This window comes from Plasmodium knowlesi (genome assembly GCF_000006355.2).
Source record: "Plasmodium knowlesi strain H genome assembly, chromosome: 11".
In the NCBI taxonomy this organism is placed as follows: Eukaryota; Apicomplexa; class Aconoidasida; order Haemosporida; family Plasmodiidae; genus Plasmodium; species Plasmodium knowlesi.
Window position 1 is genome coordinate 767,586 of NC_011912.2, and position 14,663 is coordinate 782,248.

The following is a 14,663-nucleotide window of genomic DNA, read 5'->3' on the forward strand; positions in this document are numbered from 1 at the left end:
TACCCCTAAGTAGTCTTTCCTTACCCCTAAGTAGTCTTTCCTTACCTCTAAGTAGTCTTTCCTTACCCCTAAGAGTAGTCTTTCCTTACCCCTACGTACTCTTTCCTTACCCCTAAGTAGTCTTTCCTTACCCCTAAGTAGTCTTTCTATACCCCTAAGTAGTCTTTCCTTACCCCGAAGTAGTCTTTCCTTACCCCTAAGTAGTCTTTCTATACCCCTAAGTACTCTTTTCTTCCCCCTAAGTAGTCTTTCCTTACCCCTAAGTAGTCTTTCTATACCCCTAAGTAGTCTTTCCTTACCCCGAAGTAGTCTTTCCTTTACCCCCAAGTAGTCTTCCCTTTCCCCCCCCGGTAAACACTCTTTCCTTACCCCTAAGTAGTCTTTCCTTACCCCCAAGTAGTCTTCCCTAACCCCTAAGTAGTCTTTCCTTACCCCTAAGCAGTCTTTCTATACCCCTAAGTAGTCTTTCCTTACCCCCTAAGTAGTCTTTCTATACCCCTAAGTAGTCTTTCCTTACCCCCTAAGTAGTCTTTCCTTACCCCTAAGTAGTCTTTCCTTACCCCTAAGTAGTCTTTCCTTACCCCTAAGTAGTCATTCCTTATCCCCCCCTAAGTAGTCTTTCTATACCCCTAAGTAGTCTTTCCTTACCCCTAAGTAGTCTTTCCTTACCCCTAAGTAGTCTTTCCTTACCCCTAAGTAGTCTTTCTATACCCCTAAGTAGTCTTTCCTTACTCCTAAGTAGTCTTTCCTTACTCCTAAGTAGTCTTTCCTTTCACCCCCCCCTAAGTACTCTTTCCTTACCCCCCCCCTAAGTACTCTTTCCTTACCCCCCCCCCCCCCTAAACACTCTTTCCTTTCCCTTTCCCCTAAGTACTCTTTCCTTACCCCTAAGTAGTCTTTCCTTACCCCTAAGTAGTCTTTCCTTCCCCCTAAGACATTCTTTCCTTTCACCCCCCGCACTAAACACACTTTCCGTCCCTTCCCCCTAAACCTTCTTTCCTTCCCCCCCCCCTAAACCTTCTTTCCTTACCCCCCCCCTAAACTCCCTTTCCTTATTTCCCCCCTAAACAACCCTTTCCTTCCTCCCCTCCACAAACCGTCTTTCCTTACCCCCCCTAAACAACCTTCTTTCCTCCCTACCTCCCCCAAAACCTTCTTTCCTTCTCCCCCCCCCTAAGTAACACTTTCTTCACCCCTAAGTAGTCTTTCTATAACCCTAAGTAGTCTTTCCTTACCCCTAAGTAGTCTTTCCTTACCCCTAAGTAGTCTTTCCTTACCCCTAAGTAGTCTTTCCTTACCCTTAAGTAGTCTTTCCTTACCCCTAAGTAGTCTTTCCTTACCCCTAAGTAGTCTTTCCTTACCCCTAGGTAGTCTTTCCTTACCCCTAAGTAGTCTTTCCTTACCCCAAAGTAGTCTTTCTATACCCCTAAGTAGTCTTTCCTTACCCCTAAACCTTCCTTCCTTCCCCCTAAACCTTCTTTCCCCCCCCCTAAGTACTCTTTCCTTACCCCAAAGTAGTCTTTCTATACCCCTAAGTAGTCTTTCCTTACCCCTAAGTAGTCTTTCCTTACCCCTAAGAGTAGTCTTTCCTTACCCCCCCTAAGTACTCTTTCCTTACTCCTAAGTAGTCTTCCCTTTCTCCCCCCCCTAAGTAGTCTTTCCTTACCCCTAGGTAGTCTTTCTATACCCCTAAGTAGTCTTTCTATACCCCTAAGTAGTCTTTCTATACCCCTAAGTAGTCTTTCCTTACCCCTAAGTAGTCTTTCCTTACCCCTAAGTAGTCTTTCCTTACCCCTAAGTAGTCTTTCCTTACCCATAAGCAGTTTTTCCTTACCCCTAAGTAGTCTTTCCTTACCCCTAAGTAGTCTTTCCTTCCCCCTAAACAGTCTTCCTTTCCCCCTAAACAGTCTTTCCTTACCCCTAAGTAGTCTTTCCTAACCCCTAAGTAGTCTTCCCTTACCCCTATGTAGTATTTCCTTACCCCTAAGTAGTCTCTCCTTACCCCTAAGTACTCTTTCCTTCCCCCCCCCCTAAGTAGTCTTTCCTTACCCCCTAAGTAGTCTTTCTATACCCCTAAGTAGTCTTTCCTTACCCCGAAGTAGTCTTTCCTTCACCCCCCCCTAAACACTCTTTCCTTACCCCCCCCTCAAACACTCTTTCCTTATCCCTAAGTAGTCTTTTCTTACCCCCAAGTAGTCTTTCCTTACTCCTAAGTAGTCTTCTCTTTTCCTTCCCCTAAGTACTCTTTTCCTTCTCCCCCCTAAGCAACCCTTTCCTTACCCCCCCTTCCTAAGCAGCCGTTTCCTTCACCCCCCCCTATGTAGTCTTCCCTTTCCCCCCCCCCCTAAGTAGTCTTTCCTTTCACCCCCCCCTAAGTAGTCTTCCCTTTCCCCCCCCGGTAAACACTCTTTCCTTACCCCTAAGTAGTCTTTCCTTACCCCTAAGTAGTCTTTCCTTACCCCTAAGTTTCCTTTCCTTACCCCTAAGTAGTCTTTCCTTACCCCTAAGTAGTCTTTCCTTACCCCTAAGAGTAGTCTTTCCGTACCCCTAAGTAGTCTTTCCTAACCCCTAAGTAGTCTTTCCCCACCCCCTAAGTAGTTTTTCCTTACCCCCTAAACAGTCTTTTCTTACCCCTAAACCTTCTTTCCTTACCCCTAAGTAGTCTTTCCTTTCCCCCCCCCTTTAAGCACTCTTTCCTTACCCCCACCCTAAACAACCTTCTTTCCTTACTCCCTCCCCCAAAACACTCATTCCTTACCCCTTAACCTTCCTTCTCCTTCCACCCCCTGAACAACACTTTCCTTCCTCCCATCCTAAGCACTCTTTCCTTCCCACCCCCCCTAAGCACTCTTTCCTTCCCCCTAAACCTTCCTTCCCCTTTCCTTCTTTCCCCTTTCCTTCTTTCCCCTTTCTTCCTTCCCCTTCTTTCCTTCCCTCATCCTTCTTCTTCCTTTTCATCTTTCCTTCCCCTTCCCCTTTCTTTTTCCTTCCCCCTTTCCTTCCCCCTTTCCTTCCCTCCTTACGCTTCCTTCTCTTTCCTTCTCATTCCCTTTCCTTCTCCTTCCCTTTCCCTTTCCCTTTCCCTTTCCCTTTATTCTCCTTCCTTCCCCTTCCCTTCTCCTTCCCCTAAACCTTCCTTTTCCTTCCCTTCTCCTTCCCCGAAACCTTCCTTTTCCTTCTTATTCCTTTCCTTTTCCTTTTCCTTTCCCCTTTCCTTCTCTTTCACTCCTTTTCCTTCCCCTTACTTCCTTCCCGTTACTTCCTTCCCGTTACTTCCTTCCCTTCCACTTCCTTCTCTTTCATTCCCTTTCCTTCTCATTCCCTTCTTTCATTCCACTTCCCCTTCTTTCCTTCCCCTTCCTCTTTCCTTCCCCTTCCTATTCCTTCCCCTTCCTCTTTTCTTCCCCCTTTCCTTCTTTCCTTCCCCTTTTCCTTCTTTCCTTCCCCTTTTCCTTCTTTCCTTCCCATTTTCCTTCTTTCCTTCCCTTCCCTTCCCTTCCTTCCCTTTCCTTCCCTTTCCCTTTCCCTTTCCCTTTCCCCTAATCCCTTTCCCTTTCCCTTTCCCTTTCCCTTTCCCTTTCCCTTTCCCTTTCCCTTTCCCTTTCCCTTTCCCTTTCCCTTTCCCTTTCCCTTTCCCTTTCCCTTTCCCTTTCCCCTAATCCCTTTCCCTTTCCCTTTCCCCTAATCCCTTTCCCTTTCCCTTTCCCCTAATCCCTTTCCCTTTCCTTTCCCTTTCCTTTCCTTTTCTTCCTCCTCCTTCCTGCATTCCCTTTCCTTCAATCCCTTTCCTTCAATCCCTTTCCTTCCTTCCTTACCCCTCCTAAACACACTTTCCTTACCCCCCCAAGGAACACTTTCCCCTGTCCTTCCCTTTCCCTTTCCTTTCCTTCCCTTCTCTTTCCTTCCCTTTCCTTTTCCTTCATCCCCCTTCCTTTTCCTTTCGCCCCTATTCCTTTTCCTTCTCTGTCATTCCCTTTCCCTTTCCCTTTCCCTTTCCCTTTCCCTTTCCCTTTCCCTTTCCCTTTCCCTTTCCCTTTCCCTTTCCCTTTCCCTTTCCCTTTCCCTTTCCCTTTCCCTTTCCCTTTCCCTTTCCCTTTCCCTTTCCCTTTCCTTTCCTTTCCTTTCCTTTCCTTTCCTTTCCTTTCCTTTCCTTTCCTTTCCTTTCCTTTCCTTTCCTTTCCTTTCCTTTCCTTTCCCCTAAACCTTTCCTTTCCCCTAAACCTTTCCTTTCCCCTAAACCTTCCTTCCTTCCCCCTAAACCTTCCTTCCTTCCCCCTAAACCTTCCTTCCTTCCCCCTAAACCTTCTTTCCATCACCCCCCCCTAAACACTCATTCCTTCCCTACCTTAAAGCACTCTTTCCTTTCCCCCAACCTACATTCCCCCCCCTTAGGGTGGCTAAGTGCCAGGCCACATTGTTGTTCTAATAACCTAGAAAAGAACCTTTCCTTTCCCCTGAACCCTCATTCCTTATCCCTAAGTAGTCTTTCCTTACCCCTAAGTAGTCTTTCCTTACCCCTAAGTAGTCTTTCCTTCCCCCTAAGTCTTCTTTCCTTCCCCCTAAGTCTTCTTTCCTTCCCCCTAAGTAGTCTTTCCTTACCCCTAAGTAGTCTTTCCTTACCCCTAAATAGTCTTTCCTTACCCCTAAGTAGTCTTCCCTTACCCCTAAGTAGTCTTTCCTTACCCCTAAGTACTCTTTCCTTACCCCTAAGTAGTCTTTCCTTACCCCTAAGTAGTCTTTCTATACCCCTAAGTAGTCTTTCCTTACCCCTAAGTAGTCTTTCCTTACCCCTAAGTAGTCTTCCCTTTCATCCCCCCCTAAGTAGTCTTTCTATACCCCTAAGTAGTCTTTCTATACCCCTAAGTAGTCTTTCCTTACCCCTAAGTAGTCTTTCTATACCCCTAAGTAGTCTTTCTATACCCCTAAGTAGTCTTTCTATACCCCTAAGTAGTCTTTCCTTACCCCTAAGTACTCTTTCCTTCCCCCCCCTAAGTAGTCTTTCTATACCCCTAAGTAGTCTTTCCTTACCCCTAAATAGTCTTTCCTTACCCCCCCCTAAACATCTCTTTACTTCTGCTTCCCTAAACCTTCTTTCCTTACCCCTAAGTAGTCTTTCTATACCCCTCAGTAGTCTTTCTATACCCCTAAGAGTAGTCTTTCCTTACCCCTAAGTAGTCTTTCCTAACCCCTAAGTAGTCTTCCTATACCCCTAAGTAGTCTTTCCTTACCCCTAAACACTCTTTCCTTACCCACCCCTGAGCAACCTTCTTTCCTTACCCCTCCCCCCGAACACTCTTTCCTTAACCCCACCCCTAAGCACTCATTCCTTACCCCTCCCTAAAAAGTCTTATCTTTTCCCCCCCTTAGGGTGGCTAAGTACCAGGTCATATTGTTGTTCTAATAACCTAGGAAAGAACCCTTCCTTACCCCTAAACCTTCATTCCTAACCCCTAAGTAGTCTTCCCTTTCCCCCCCCTAAGTAGTCTTCCCTTACCCCTAAGTAGTGTTTCTATACCCCTAAGTAGTGTTTCTATACCCCTAAGTAGTCTTTCCTTACCCCTAAGTAGTCTTTCCTTACCCCTAAACACTCTTTCCTTCTCCCCCCCCCCTAAACCCTTCTTTCCTTCCCCCCCTAAGTACTCTTTCCTTCCCCCCCTAAACACTCTTTCCTTACCCCCCTAAACAACCCATTCCTTCTCCCCCCCCCTAAGCACTCGTTCCTTCACCCCCCCTAAACAACCTTCTTTCCTTACCCCCCCCTTAAACACTCTTTCCTTCACCCCCCCTAAACACTCTTTCCTTACCCCTCCCCCTAAGTACTCTTTACTTACTCCCCCCCTAAGTACTCTTTCCTTCTCCCCCCCTAAACAACCTTCTTTCCTTACCCCCCCCTTAAACACTCTTTCCTTCCTCCCCCCCCCTTAAACACACTTTCCTTCACCCCCCCCCTAAACACTCTTTCCCTTTCCCCCCCCCTAAACACTCTTTCCTTCTCCCCCCCCCTAAACACTCTTTCCTTTCCCCCCCCCTAAACACTCTTTCCTTTCCCCCCCCCCTAAACACTCTTTCCTGAAAACCCCCCCTTAAGCACTCTTTCCTTACCCCACCCTTAGGGTGGTTATGTACCAGGCCATACTGTTGTTCTAATAACCTAGAAAAGAACCTTTCCTTTCCCCTGAACCTTCTTTCCTTAACACCCGAACCTTTTTTCCTTACCCCTAAGTAGTCTTTCCTTACCCCTAAGTAGTCTTTCCTTACCCCTAAGTAGTCTTTCCTAACCCCTAAGTAGTCTTTCCTTACCCCTAAACCTTCCTTCCTTCCCCCTAAACCTTCCTTCCTTACCCCTAAGTATTCTTTCCTTACCCCTAAGTAGTCTTTCCTTACCCCTAAGTAGTCTTTCTATACCCCCAAGTAGTCTTTCTATACCCCTAAGTAGTCTTTCCTTACCCCTAAGTAGTCTTTCCTTACCCCTAAGTAGTCTTTCCTTACCCCTAAGTAGTCTTTCCTTACCCCTAAGTAGTCTTTCCTTACCCCTAAGTAGTCTTTCCTTACCCCTAAGTAGTCTTTCTATACCCCTAAGTAGTCTTTCCTTACCCCTAAGTAGTCTTTCCTTACCCCTAAGTAGTCTTTCCTTACCCCTAAGTAGTCTTTCCTTACCCGTAAGTAGTCTTTCCTTACCCTTAAGTAGTCTTTCTATACCCCTAAGTAGTCTTTCCTTACCCCTAAGTACTCTTTCCTTCCTCCCCCTTAAGTACTCTTTCCTTCCTCCCCCCTAAGTACTTTTTCCTTCCTCCCCCCTAAGTACTCTTTCCTTACCCCTAAGTAGTCTTTCCTTCCCCACCCCCTAAACAACCTTCTTTCCTTCTCCCCCACCCCTGGGCAACCCTTCCCTTACCCCCTTAAACCTTCTTTTCTTACCCCTTCCTTCATTCCTGCACCCTAAACCTTCCTTTTCCTTTCCCCCTAAATAACCCCTTCCTTCATTCAGACAGAACTTCTCCTTCCCTTCAAGCAACCTTCTCTTTTTCCTCCTTAGACTCCTTCCTTAAAGGAATAACTTTTCCATGAACATTTCCTTATGGGAACATCCTCTTATTTTTCTTTTTCTTTAATACTTACCTTTATTTTTGTGGACTTTCTCATCTACGTTCTTCAGTAAGGTGGAAACTTCAAAGGGAGTGCCAGTAGCAACGCCACCATCATTTTCTATGGATTGCTGCAATGCTAACTTCAAGTCATCGAACGTTAAGGGCACGTTCTCACTTATTAATTCTTCCATTAAGTCTTTGTTTCTGCTGTCCATGCCTGAGAAGGATAACATACTGCCCTTATTCTCTTGTAAATTTTCCTTCCGCACTGTCTCGTGCCCCTGTGACTCCTTCCCCCGCGCACATACGCTCTTCCACAGTTTCCACAAATACTGTACCCTCCAATAATTTTCCGTCCTCTGCCTCGTACTGCTAGTCCACTGGCTGATTTCATCCTGAAGGAGTGTTTTACCGAGAAGTAAACCTTCCAAATTGACTCCCCCACAATTATTCAATTGGCGCGGCATTGTAGGTTTGCTCAAGTACCCTTTTAATTTGGCATTCGCCCGTGCTTCAACTTTCTCCAAGACTTCACGCACGTAACAGTGATCTCCATAAACTGTGGATAAAGCGACGGCGCCAACAATGCAGCGACGATAGGCTTCATCGTCCGCCATACTTGGCTCAACTTCGATATCATCTGTCTTGAGGGGCCCCCGGGTACCCATTTTCTTTTTCGTTTCTACTCCATTCATGAAGTACTTAATTTCGGCGACAGCCGTACATAATATTGGCATATACTGATCCCAAACTCCCCCCGTCCTCGTCCACCCGGCGCCCTCATAACAGAGTCCGCGTATTTCATTCGACTCCCCCCTCTCCAGCCAACTCTTCAACTTTCCCCATGTTTCCCTCAAACTCTTCTGCATTTCTTCCTACAAGGAGGGAAAATAAGATCGAGAACGTTTACACATATGCGTATACATATAAGTATATATGTATATATATATGTATATATGTATATGTACATATGTATACACTTACTGTAATTTTCTCGGCCTTCTTCGCGGGCTCCATACTCCCCGTAATCGCCCTTGAGGACACATGCTCCAACCACTTCTTCAACAATTCACCATCATTCTGTGTTTGTGCCATGGTTATGTGTCTTTGTCGTTCCAGAAAAAAGTTTACACATGCATATATATATTATACATATATATATATTATATGTAGAATTAAAGAAGGAAAAAAAAAAAAAAAAAAAAAAAAAAAAAAAAAAGAAAAAAGATTCTTCCTTAAAACCTTCTTTTCATTTCTTCTTTCCTTTCATCCTTAAAACCTTCTTTTTCTTCCTCCTCTGAAACCTTCTTCTTCTTCCTTTTTTTCTTCCTTTCTTCTCTTCCTTTACTAATTTCCTTCTTTCCTTCCTTTCTTCTTTCCCTTCTTTAAATCTTCCTTTTCTTCCTTCTTTCCTTCCTTCTTTTTCTCCCTTAAGAACCTTCCTTCTTTCCTTCCTTCTTTTTCTCCCTTAAGAACCTTCCTTCTTTCCTTCCTTCTTTTTCTCCCTTAAGAACCTTCCTTCTTTCCTTCCTTCTTTTTCTCCCTTAAGAACCTTCCTTCTTTCCTTCCTTCTTTTTCTCCCTTAAGAACCTTCCTTCTTTCCTCCCTCAAATCTTCTTTTATTTTCATTAGAATCTTCCTTTTCCTTCCCTTTCCCTCCTTAAACCTTCCTTCCTTTTCTCCCTTAATCCTTCCTTCTTTTCTTCTCATTCATTCTTCTTTTTCTTCTCCCTTAAACCTTTCTTCTTCTTTTCTTCTTTAAACCTTCCTTCCTCTTTCTCCCTTAAAACCTTCTTTTCTGCTCATTCAATTTTCTTTCTTTTTCCCTCACTTAAACCTTCCTTCTTCTTCCTTATCCCTCCTTAAAACTTCCTTCCTTACTCTTCCTTCTTTCCTTTCTTCTTTTCTTCCTTAAATCTTCTTCTCTCCTCATTCAATCTTCTTTTTTCTCTCCCTTAAACCTTCCTTCTTTTCTTCTCCTTTAATGTTCCTTCTGCTTCCTTCTTCTTCCTTCTTCTTTCTCTTCCTTCCCTTCTATTTATTCTCTCTTCTTTCTTCTCTTGAGCCTTCTTTCTTTTCTTTTTTCCTTCTCTTCTTTTCTTCCTTCTTTTTTCTTTTCTTTCTTAAAGCCCTTTTTTTATTTTTATTCTTCCTTCTTTTCTTCTTTCATTTCTTCTCTCTTCTTCTCTTCTTTTCTTTCTTCTTTATTCTTCCTTCCTTAAAACTTCCTTTTTCTTCCTTCCTTAAACCTTCCTTCATTAAACCTTCCTTCATTAAACCTTCCTTCATTAAACCTTCCTTCTTTATTCTTCCTTCTTTACTCTTCCTTCCTTAAATCTTCTTTACTCTTCCTTCCTTAAATCTTCTTTACTCTTCCTTCCTTAAATCTTCTTTACTCTTCCTTCCTTAAATCTTCTTTACTCTTCCTTAAACCATTCTTTTTCTTCCTTCTTTACTCTTCCTGCCTTAGTCCTCCTTCCTTAAATATTCCTTCTTTACTCTTCCTTCCTTAGTCCTCCTTCCTTAAATCTTCCTTCCTTAGTCTTCCTTCCTTAGTCTTCCTTCTTTTACTCTTCCTTCTTTTCTTCCTTCTTTACTATTCCTTCTTTTCTTCTTTTTCTTCCTTCTTTACTCTTCCTTCTTTTACTCTTCCTTCCCTAAACCACTCTTTATTCTTCCTTCCATAGACCATTCTTTTTCTTCCTTCTTTACTCTTCCTTAAACCATTTTTTTTCTTTCTTCCTTAAACCACTCTTCTTTTTCTGCCTCCCTTCCTAAGAGACATTTCCTTCCTGTCCCCATTAAAGACATTTCTATTCCTTCCTTGAACCACTCTTCTTTTTCTGCCTCCTCTACTAAAAGACACTTCCTTCCTTTCTCCCCCTTTATGCTTTGCTTCGATTCTTCTGCATTTTTCCCCCCTTCTTCCTTCCAAATTAACATAGATGTAAAGTGTCGGGTTCCGGGTTTAGGGTTTTGGGTTTAGGGTTTTGGGTTTTGGGTTTTGGGTTTAGGGTTCAGGGTTCAGGGTTTAGGGTTTAGGGTTTAGGGTTTAAGGTTCAGGGTTTAGGGTTCAGGGTTTAGGGTTTAGGGTTTAGGGTTCAGGGTTCAGGGTTTAGGGTTCAGGGTTTAGGGTTTAGGGTTTAGGGTTTAGGGTTTAGGGTTTAGGGTTTAGGGTTTAGGGTTCAGGGTTTAGGGTTCAGGGTTTAGGGTTTAGGGTTCAGGGTTTAGGGTTTCATGTTTCCATGGTTTAGGGTTCTTAGCGTTCCGGGTTTAGGGTTCAGGGTTTAGGGTTCCGGGTTTAGGGTTTAGGGTTTAGGGTTTTAGGGTTTAGGGTTTAGGGTTCAGGGTTTAGGGTTTAGGGTTTAGGGTTTAGGTTTAGGGTTTAGGGTTTAGGGTTCAGGGTTTAGGGTTTAGGGTTCAGGGTTTAGGGTTCAGGGTTCAGGGTTTAGGTTTAGGGTTCAGGGTTTAGGGTTCAGGGTTTTAGGGTTTAGGGTTTAGGGTTTAGGGTTTAGGTTCAGGGTTTAGGGTTCAGGGTTTAGGGTTTAGGGTTCATGGGTTTAGGGTTCATGGTTCAGGGTTTCAGGGTTTAGGGTTCAGGGTTTAGGCTTAGGGTTCAGGGTTTAGGGTTTAGGGTTTAGGGTTCAGGGTTTAGGGTTCAGGGTTTAGGGTTTAGGGTTCAGGGTTTAGCGTTTAGGGTTTAGGGTTTAGGGTTCAGGGTTCAGGGTTTAGGGTTTAGGGTTCAGGGTTTAGGGTTCAGGGTTCAGGGTTTAGGGTTTAGGTTTAGGGTTTAGGGTTTAGGGTTTAGGGTTTAGGGTTCAGGGTTTAGGGTTTAGGGTTTAGGGTTCTGGTTTCAGGGTTCAGGGTTTAGGGTTCAGGGTTTAGGTTTCAGGGTTTAGGGTTTAGGGTTTAGGGTTCTGGTTTCAGGGTTCAGGGTTTAGGGTTCAGGGTTTAGGGTTCAGGTTTTAGGGTTCAGGGTTTAGGGTTCAGGGTTTAGGGTTTAGGGTTCAGGGTTTAGGGTTTAGGGTTCAAGGTTTAGGGTTTAGGGTTTCAGGGTCCACAGGTTTAGGGTTCAGGATTTAGGGTTCAGGATTTAGGGTTCAGGATTTAGGTTTTAGGGTTCAGGGTTTAGGGTTTAGGGTTCATGGGTTTAGGGTTCATGGTTCAGGGTTTCAGGTTTTAGGGTTCAGGGTTTAGGCTTAGGGTTCAGGGTTTAGGGTTTAGGGTTTCGGGTTCAGGGTTTAGGGTTCAGGGTTTAGGGTTTAGGGTTCAGGGTTTAGCGTTTAGGGTTTAGGGTTTAGGGTTTAGGGTTTAGGGTTCAGGGTTCAGGGTTCAGGGTTTAGGGTTTAGGGTTCAGGGTTCAGGATTGAGGGTTTAGGGTTCAGGGTTCAGGGTTTAGGGTTCAGGGTTCAGGTTTTAGGGTTCAGGGTTCAGGGTTTAGGGTTCAGAGTTCAGGGTTTAGGGTTCAGGGTTCAGGGTTTAGGGTTCAGGGTTCAGGGTTTAGGGTTCAGTGTTTAGTAGTTTAGGGTTTAGGGTTCAGGGTTTAGGGTTCAGGGTTTAGGGTTTAGGGTTTAGGGTTCAAGGTAAAGTGTAATGTTGGTTCCCGGTTAAAAATATGGTTGGTTCAGGATTAAAAGTAATGCAGTTCCTGGTTTAAATGTAATGTAGTATGCGGGTTAAAAGTAATGTAGTTTCCGGTTTAATGATGACGTAGGTTCCGGGTTGGAGGTTTTTTCGAATTATGTTTTAATTTTTAAATTTTCGTGTATTCTGGAAAGTGCTTAAGGTTTGTGGGAATCTTGCTTAGAATATATATTTAAATAAGTGAAATATTATGGAACTCATGCTCCATACCCACTTATTATTTCATGAAAATTCGTAATCCCCTGATGTGGTCGCGGAAACACAAGTAGGCCTTACGTTTATTTATATTCTCCCTGATGAAACATATAAGAAAAATAACTTAGCGAAGTAACATAGGTCTGATTGCGAGTAACTCCACAAATGTATGTAACCTTAAATGAAGGTTAAAAATTTTTTTTATTTATTTCTTAATGAATATATACATATTGCGGATTTTTGTGCAAACAAAAAAAAAATATTTGTAATTTAAAAAATAAAAAGAAAAGAAGCAACAGGTTTGAGGCCGTAGAATGATAAAAGGGCGAATGTGTACGCAGACCATTCACGAGGTATACATACCTACGCTCCGTGAGAAAAAGTGCGTACTACTTATATTCAAAAACCAACAGTAGTGCAACAAAAAAAAAAAAAAAATAAAAAATAAAAAAGTTGGGAAATAAAAAAAGAAGCATGACGGATGGGTACACATACAAATATTTTGGCACGACATCGGGACAAACTCGTCACAATACAGACAATATGTATCCCTGTGTCTCAGACATGATTAGTATTTATTGGTGTAGAGGAACTTCTCCAGATCCTTATAAATGGGAGAGTCCGGTCCGTACGTTTTTATGATATTCTTCTTCGCCTTGTGAATTAAACTGAGGCCCTCTGACTTTAGGTCCAGAAAGAGGGCAAGTTTCCCGGTTAGGAAAATATAGTAGCCATAAATGGGGGAGTATTTCCCATAGGTAACTTCTATAGATTTCAGGTACTGGTTAGCAATGTTGTATGCTAACTTAAATTCTTGCAGCTGTATAGAAATATAAAGAATCTTGGCTCTCATTTTTTGTAGAGAATATTTAGTATGGTGATAAAAAGTGGTCAAATAATCAATTTTGGATTTTATTTTATTAAGTGCCTGTAATACTGATTTATTGTCATAAGTGTATTTTTCACTGAAGAGAGACTCCAAGTGGGAGGCTTCTTTCACAGTTTCTTTTTCTTTTTCTACTAAGCTTTTTATAACATTATCATGAACTTCACCCTTGCAGATGGAACATTTCCACACATGTTGTTGTTCGTTCGTTTTTTTAAAAACAGGATAAGCACTCTTAAATTGATTTTTATTCATATAACAGCTTTTCCTTTCCAACTCTGATATCAAAAGGAGCTCCATATGATTAACACATTTTTTACAACTCTCTGACTGCGTGCACAGAAGTTCTGTATTAAAAATATGTTGACATTCTGAGACCATGTTCACTTTACATAGCTTACATGAACAGGTAAAGAAATACTGATCCATACAAATGGCTAACCTCGTATTTCTGTCAAATGCTATATCAACGTAACTAATGGTTAGTTCTTCCCCAGGATATACATCCACCAAGGTTCGTATGAATAGCTTTTGGTTTTTAAATATAGTTACACAGTTACTCAAACATGAATGATTAAAATATGGCACAGGTTTTTTGTAAAATGCCAATCCTGCTGGTTCTAAATCATTATCAATTATCTGTAAACTATTTTTCGAAATTTTTACAAATTTCTCGATGATATTTTTCAGTATGCTCTCATTATCTTCAAAGTTGGAGAATAATTTTTTTTTCTTGCTCATGAGTGCTACTGCTACTATATAGGCTGGGTACTTAAAATACTCATATTTTTCCTTTGGCAATTCTTCTACGCTTCCACAGTATTCGTAAAAATTAAAGTGGTTTAGGTAGCTGTTAATTACCATGCGCATGATGATGGATGGACAGAACTTGTCAAAAATATTAGACTTAAAAACTTCACATTCTTCTCGATGTAACTTCCACGCTAAATCTAGACACACGTCACTACAGTAGACCACATATTTGCAGTTAGGGCAATAAACACTCTTGCTAAATTTTTCGAAGCAGTAAAAACATATGTTCACTGTTCTGTAATTAGTTTCTTCATTTTCCGCATCGATTACTCTTGGGGCCATGTACTTCACACTCAACGGGACGAATATTTCTGGGTGTGCCTCCACGATGCAATATCCCGCTCGCATTTGACTTACTGCGACTACGCATTTCCCCTTATTCTCCTTGTAGTCGACTTTGTACATATGATTAGGCGATGCGGGCATGGTGGCACGCAGTTTGTATATTTCTGTTCGTTCCTAATTCTATGTGGTATTTGTCTCAGTGCGCGTGTGGGGGGGGAAGTGAAGAAGCAGTCGTGCCCAAACAGTGGTCTCTACGTTGTGCTCCATGCGCATCGGACCCTGGGAGTCCTACGGTCCTACACCCGACGCTATGGCACTCAAAATAAATTCGAGACGAGTTTCACTGGGCCTACCTTCGCAGTTGCTCACGGGAAGGGGCGAGAGTGACATCAAACCGAACTCTGCATCGTATCAGCTTCCTCCGGATTTGGCTCCTTGTGCCCAAGGTACGTAAATCCTGTGTTGCGACAACCGCTCTGGTTGGAAAAAAAAAAAAAAAAAAAAAGGAGAAGGAGAGAAGAAAAAGTCACTCCTTCCCTTTGCAATTTTATCTTTACTAATTTGCAAAAAAAACTTATTACAAAAAAAAAAAAAAAGGTCACGAAAAAAAAAAAAATGAGGTGCCAGGTACATAAAGGATTACAACGATTATAATATTTTTACATAAGTTTACAGGCATATGAATATACGAGTATTGTAATCCACTAGGGACAGGAATTTCGAGAACTCAGAATTTGGCACTACGAGTTGAC

General features: G+C 42.7%; 2 protein-coding genes across 2 annotated transcripts in view; both read right to left on the reverse strand.

The window, feature by feature from the left end:
• PKNH_1116500 (SICAvar, type I (fragment)) overlaps positions 1 to 8,183 on the reverse strand; it is a gene marked incomplete at both ends in the record, with an annotated part of 16,009 nt that extends 7,826 nt beyond the window's left edge. Inside the window, 2 exons of the mRNA XM_039114130.1 lie at positions 7,120 to 7,963; positions 8,073 to 8,183. Coding sequence (XP_038969750.1) covers positions 7,120 to 7,963; positions 8,073 to 8,183 — 955 coding nt within the window. The remainder of the gene's footprint in view (positions 1 to 7,119; positions 7,964 to 8,072) is intronic.
• Positions 8,184 to 12,495: 4,312 nt separating this feature from the next.
• On the reverse strand, positions 12,496 to 14,052 carry PKNH_1116600 (histone-lysine N-methyltransferase, putative; the record flags this gene model as incomplete). The annotated part of the gene is made up of 1 exon (XM_002261306.1): positions 12,496 to 14,052. One exon carries the CDS (start codon positions 14,050 to 14,052, stop codon positions 12,496 to 12,498), a length of 1,557 nt encoding a protein of 518 aa, XP_002261342.1.
• Between the last annotated feature and the right edge of the window lie 611 nt (positions 14,053 to 14,663).